General features: G+C 45.0%; 1 protein-coding gene across 1 annotated transcript in view; it reads right to left on the reverse strand.

Moving 5' to 3' along the window:
* The window catches only part of LOC111977262 (collectin-12-like), a 57018-nt gene extending 50211 nt beyond the window's left edge, over window positions 1-6807 (reverse strand). Inside the window, 2 exon segments of the mRNA XM_024006646.2 lie at window positions 1351-1401; window positions 6261-6807. Of these exon segments, the coding sequence (XP_023862414.1) occupies window positions 1351-1401; window positions 6261-6267 (58 nt within the window). The 5' untranslated portion in view covers window positions 6268-6807.
* Between the last annotated feature and the right edge of the window lie 269 nt (window positions 6808-7076).

The raw sequence follows: 7076 nt of genomic DNA on the forward strand, positions 1-7076 counted from the left end.
TGACCTCCTGACCCCATCAAGCTGTGAGTGCTGCTTTTGGTACGGGCTAAACCGCTAAGGCTGTAACCCAGAAAAAGCTGTTATGTTTAACCCCGCACGGTCCCAAAGGCAGTGAGTAGACACAGCTCATACTGCCTTGTGTCTGTCCTGTCATATAAACAATGGCTACATAACAGCTGATCCTCAACACGGGGGCCCCTCAGGGGTGCGTGCTCAGTCCTCTCCTGTACTCCCTGTTCACCCACAACTGCGTAGCCAGGCACGACTCCACCACCATCATTAAGTTTGCAGACGACACAACAGTGGTGGGCCTGATCACCGACAACGACGAGACAGCCTATAAGGAGGAGGTCAGAGACCTGGCCGGGTGGTGCCAGGACAACAACCTCTCCCTCAACATAACCAAGACTAAGGAGATGATTGTGGACTACAGGAAAAGGAGGACTGAGCACGCCCCCATTCTCATCGACGGGGCTGTAGTGGAATAGGTTGAGAGCTTCAAGTTCCTTGGTGTCCACATCACCAACAAACTAAAATGGTCCAAACACACCAAGACAGTCGTGAAGAGGGCACGACAAAGCCTATTCCCCCTCAGGAAACTAAAAAGATTTGGCATGGGTCCTCAGATCCTCAAAAGGTTCTACAGCTGCAACATCGAGAGCATCCTGACTGGTTGCATCACTGCCCAGTATGGCAACTGCTCAGCCTCCAMCYGCAAGGCACTACAGAGAATGGGGGGACGGCCCAGAATATCACTGGGGCTGAGCTGCCTGCCATCCAGGMCTTCTACACCAGGCGGTGTCAGAGGAAGGCCCTAAAAATGGTCAAAGACCCCAGCCACCCCAGTCATAGACTGTTCTCTCTACTACCGCATGGCAAGCAGTACCGGAGCGCCAAGTCTAGGACCAAAAGGCTTCTCAACAGTTTTTACACCCGAGCCATAAGACTCCTGAACWGGTAATCAAATGGCTACCCGAACTATTTTCATTGTCTTTTTTACTGTTGTTTTTATTTATTAACTTATCTATTGTTCACCTAATACCTTTTTTTAACTTAAAAAATTGCACTGTTGGTTAGAGCCTGTAAGTAAGCATTTCACTGTAAGGTCTACCTACAYCTGTTGTATTCGGCGCGTGTAACAAATAAAATTTGATTTGATTTGATTTACATCGCAAAAGAGACCCTACAGTATTCCCTATATAATGGCACTGATTTCGACCAGGGCCCATAGAGAATATGGCGCCATTTAGGACGCATGCAAAGTATCACTTGATGGTGATGAGGAAGATCGATATTTATCTCAGTTGGGAGTGGGAGTAAAGAGAGTGAAGAGAGTTGTGTTGTACTCACCGAACCGCTTGTATCCAAAAGACTGTACTTCCTCCTCGTCTGCAAAATCGTCTGTGGGAATAACAACAGACAYACGTGTGTTAGAATGAGGTCCAGGAGAAAAATCACACACAAGCACGGCAACAAAAGAACAAATGCAATCGATATTTATCTAGAATATAGTGCCGCAGGCACACACTGAAATCCACTGCATGGAGTAATAAKCGTGTCACGAAACCTTCGTACACTGTATGTCTGCATCCCAAGTGGCAGCCTATTCTGTGTATATTGCACTACTTTTGGCCAGTCCTATGAGGAATAGGGTACCATTTGGGACGCAGGCCATACGTATATCAACTCCCCAGCCACCATAGTTAATGATACCTCATTGTACTGCGGGAGGAGTGAGTACCCCACCCCCACCTCAGCAGAGGTCAGGACAGAATGTTCTCCCAACAACTGTTCTGTTACTACTCTGGCTGAGAGACCTTATTATATAAATCAAGCCTTTAAAGCCTTAACTATCACACAAAATAAATCGCAAGATCCTGAAGGGACTGTTTCCATAATTATTGGCACCCTTGATGAAGATGAACAAAAAAATTATGTATAAAACAAATAATACAAATACTAGGGAAATTATATTATTTTATACTAATACAATTGCTCAGAGAAATAGATTTTGTTTTACAATTTAAAAAAAATCTAAAAAAGATAGGTGTCAAAATTATTGGCACCCTGTTTTCAATWCTCTAGCACCCTCCTGTGCGAGGATAAAGACACTGAGACTTTTTAGACAATGATTTATGAGATTGGAGAACATGTTGGGAGGGATCTTAGACCATTCCTTCATACAGAATCTTCCCAGATCCTTGATATCCTTCATCCGCTCTTATGGACTRCCCTCTTCAATTCAAACCACATGTTTTTAATGGGGTTCAAGTCCAAAGACTTAGACGGCCATTGCAAAATGTTTATTTTGTGGTCAATTAACCATTTAGCTCTATTTCCATGTCATCTGACCATAGCACCTCCTGGAGTTTGATAAACGGCATTGGCACTTKGATTGGAACCGGTGCTATGSCCACGCACACCAGTAGAAGGTTTGGCGTTGAAAAACAGAAGCATATGCAGAAAAGTACCTCATACCTACAGTTAAATATGGAGGTGGATCTTTGATGTTATGGGGCTATTTTGCTTTCACTGGTCCTGGGGCCCCTGTTAAGGTCAACGGCATCATGAACTTTACCAAGTACCAGGACATTTGAGCCAAAAACCTGGTTGCCTCTGACAGGAGGCTGATCCTTATCCGCAAGTGGATTTTCCAGCAAGACAATAACCCCAAGCACTAATCAAAATCCACAAAGAAATGGTTATTTGACCACAAAATCAACATTAGGGCTCTGGTCAAATGTAGTGCACKATAGCRAATAGGGTGCCATTTGAGACACAGCCTAGGTAACCAAATGGATATGGGACACCAACAGGCATTTGGGGCAGCCAGGATACTACACAAATGCTTTTCTCTATAGGAAGGATAAATAGGCCTTACTCAGCACATAGCTTTATCATCATGGTATGTCATGGAGGCTGTAACTCCCCATCAAGTGCCTCTCTCTGTGTGGAAAGGAGACAGGAGGACTCAGGCCTGTATAAGCCACAGGCTGCGGTTTCTCTGGGTTGTTGACTGTAAACCCTAATTAAACTCCGTTACACTACACGAGAACCCAGCGCAGGTCGGCTGCAGAGAAAGAAGAACATCACTCATAATGGCTAGCAGATGTACACTCTTAGRAAAAAAAGGTGCTATCTAGAACCTTAAAGGGTTATTTGGCTGTCCCTTTAGGAGAACCCGTTGAAGAACACATTTTGGCTCCAAGTAGCAACCTTTTGGTTCCAGGTAGAAACTTTTTGGGTTCTACATGTAACCCAAAAGGGGTCGGTGTCAGTGAGTCACAAACCAGTGAAATACGTAGAGCCAGGTCGCTCTCTTTCATGGTCCTTCGAGTATGGTTCCGGGGGATCCAGTGGACTACTACCATGTGGAGCTACTACTACCCTCTCTGGAGCCTATGTGAACCCCACGCCTGCCGAGGTTCAGCATGTGGGGGGGGACCAGACCTCACCGGGGCCGGCCATCCAGACTTCACCCTCCAGTGTCCTATCCCAGGGGAACTACCTATTCCTGCTCCTGGTTGTGATCTTGTTCACCATCTGCCCTGGTCTCACCAGCACCGCCTCCTGATCTGACCCTGTGTCTTACCTTTGGGGCCTGCTCCGGGGCTTGCCCTGGACACTCCTCTGGTTCCTGCACTTGGGGACTTGACTGCCTCAGTTGGGGAACCGCCGCCTCCATGCCTGCTCTCCTCTGCTGGGGCACAGCCCACCTCTGTGGGGGAACCACCGCCGCACCTACTCTCCACTACTGGGGCATGGCCCGCCTCTGTGAGGAAAACACCCCCAGCACCTGGACTTGTTACAGTGGGCTGGCCATACTCCAAAGTGCCACCCGCATGGATGCCTTAAACCCTCTGTTCCCTGGCAGCTCCTGACCTGCAGCTGATGGAGTGACTGCATGGAATAACTACACGGGGCGGCGGGGAGCACCACTACTGACATTCCGGCAGGGGAATCCTTCCCTTTTGTGAATATGCTGCACATMTTTTAGGGGTGGCTGTTACAGAACCCCCCTGCCGCGGGCGTTACATATCACTGTTTGTGTGAGCATTTGTTGATTTGCTTTCTGGAGCCACGCTGTCTGACTCACCCATCCTCAGCCTTTCAACCCCTCATGTGAGAGATCGATTTCTCCTACAGCTCATGGCTTCAGCCAATCAAACAATAGCCACGTGTCTCACCCCAATGCGTGCTCTAGCCTTGCAGTCTCTCCAGGCCCTGATTGGCTAGCCAGCCTGACCCACGCTCTCCAGGAGAGTAAATATTGCCCGTATCTGAACGGTGTTATTCCAGTCTGTGAGTGTGGGTGGATATAACACAGGAACTTGAATCACACACAGGGATGCGTGAACACAGAAAACATACCCATGTTCATCTTCTTCTGCCTGTGATTAAAGTTACTTAGTGTGTTACCTGGGGTGGCAGGTAGCCTAGTGGTTAGAGCGTCGGGCCAGTAACCCGAAAGGTTGCTAGATTGAATCCCAGAGCCGACAAGGTAAAAAGCTGTTGTTCTGCCCCTGAACAAGGCAGTTAACTCAGACTAGGCTGTCATTGAAAATAATAATTTGTTCTTAACTGACTTGCCTAGTTAAATAAAGGTTTTAAAAAAAATAACTCTTGGACTGCTTTATTCCCCTCTAACCGGGGAGGGTGTCAGTGAGTCACAAACCAGTAAAATAYGTGGAGCCGGATTGCTCTCTTTCAACTACTTTTGACCAGAGTCCTAGGTGCCCTGGTCAAAAGTAGTGCACTTCATAGGGAAAGGTGTGCCATTTGGGACTCAGMCTGTGTCCATGATAGAGAGAAGGCCACACACTAAAAAACGAGGGTTGTTTGGGAAGGTKGRTGGTTCTATGTGGAACCATAATGACTCAAAGGACCGTTTGAGCTCTTCAGTGGTTCTATACAGTTCCCAAAAGGGTTCTTTGCTCTTTTAGTGGTAGTTCAAATGTAGGGGCTGTGGCTCATTCKAATATTTTGGTGGGCGTGGTTTGCTCACAGCTCTTTTTGTGCAACCGTGAGTGAAAGTGTCATTCCMGTTTATTTCATGTGTTGTGTTAAGACACCATATATTTTCTATGATCGTGGCAAGTGATTGTGTCTTGTAAAAGACTCATATATGGCCTTGTGTCAATTGAGAATTGTTTAATACATCAGTCCGTGGTTCTCAATCTAAATTCTCTCCTCAGGGACCTGCAGGTGTTCCAGAGGTAGCTCACTTGATTAAATGGGTCAGTTAACACAATAATAACACCTATGGAATTTGAACAATATAATATGGCTGACCAGAATCAAAAACCCTGTATGGTTCTTCTATAGGATCTACAAAGAACATYTCAGATTGAGAAAGGTTCCTTATAGAACTATTGTCCCTAAAGGTTCTGTGAAGAACAATAAAAAAGGGTYCTATATAGCCCCAACAAGGGTTGTAACCATAGCGGAACCCTTTTTTGGTGCAATATAGAACCTTTGTTAATGGTCCTTTTATAGAACCTCAGGAAAAGGGTTCTTTATAACACCATACAGGTTCCCTTTAGAACCTAATGAACATTGTTCTTTATTGAACTTTCAAAACAAGGTTCTATATAGCACCAAAAGGGTTCCGCTATGGTTACAAGACAAATAACCTCTATCCGGTACTATTTAGAACCATTCTTTTTAAAATGCATATGAACATACTGAATGATGTGTTCCATTGTTCCTCGATCACTTCTGAATTTGAGAGACATACGAGATGAGTCCCCGTCTATGGTGTCATTAGGTCATGTGTCACACGGGTAACAAAACATTGAGGTTCCACAGGGGAGTTAAYTGTTTGTAAATATGCAATAGTATACATTAGGTCTATACATGGAATCATAAGGAGAGAATCAAATCAATGCTATACACCTYCCTGCATAAAATATGGTTAATATTTCCCTTTGAATAACAATTGAGCACACTGTCTTATTGTTAGTACAGGCTCGAACAAAAGCATCACTGATATACAGTACATGTATATCACAAAGGACCTAAAGTAGCCAAACAAAAACGGTTACTCAATCAATGCACCACTATAGAGAATGATGCGACTGGCGGAGAAAGGCCAAGTCATTTCACAATACAGCTGAATTCCACACCACAGGCACTTAATCTCATCCAGATGTGCAACACTCAGATACAGAAAATCGTGAATTTTAATTTTTTGGCTACCACTTCAAACTTCTCAAAACGATTTTAAAGATGAACAGCACCTTGCATAACACATACTGTACCTTTCATGGCGTTGTATAAATCTGTTAGGAGTGCAGAAGAGATGAGAGTCGCTATGTCACTTTTTGTTCATCTCAAAATTCAGTCCAACCGAGCAGGTTTGAATCAGTTGCTGGGAGAACAGCAAACTAAACGCTCGCACAAAAAGTTCCGATCCTCCAATTTCAAAATGTGAGGACTGCGCACGACCGTAAAATGTTAATCTCGAACATCCCGTTAGAATCCCATTGTTCCGTTATTTGCCGACACTGTTCGATAAAATCTGGTTAGAGAAAGTTAAATTTCTCTGTATTCGTAATATTTTGTGTTGCGCTGGAAAATGCACCCGTGGCTTGTGTTAGGTTATATTAAATATGTCTCTTTCCAGTGTGCAGCGCTGACCACAATCACAAACTCACAAACATTTTAGAACCGAAGGATGTCCCGCGTCTGCAGCCCGGTTCWACACACCCCACACACTCCTCGCTCTCCTTAAAGGTGAGGATGCCTTTCAGCGCAAACTGTGGGATGCCTTGAGAAACTGCTGGCAAGAGATGAGATTAGATTACTGGGTGAAAAATCTGGTACCCATTAAAGACCATTTCAAAGGGGTTGGGCAGGGGGGCTAAACCAACGTCACTGGACCTGCCAGCGACTTTAATGCATTGTGTTTTAGATTTTGCATTCCTTCTCACTTCAAGTAGGATTTTGATAGGCTATTAGACAACATATTTGGAATGTTGAAACTCCATCCATGCTCTCGCTTTTATGCCTTACAAAAAAAGATTTCAGTTTTGAAACTGCGGTAAAAGTGCATTAACTGCAGTCTACTGTGGTAT

Source organism: Salvelinus sp. IW2-2015, linkage group LG17 (assembly GCF_002910315.2).
Source record: "Salvelinus sp. IW2-2015 linkage group LG17, ASM291031v2, whole genome shotgun sequence".
NCBI classification, from domain to species: domain Eukaryota; kingdom Metazoa; phylum Chordata; class Actinopteri; order Salmoniformes; family Salmonidae; genus Salvelinus; species Salvelinus sp. IW2-2015.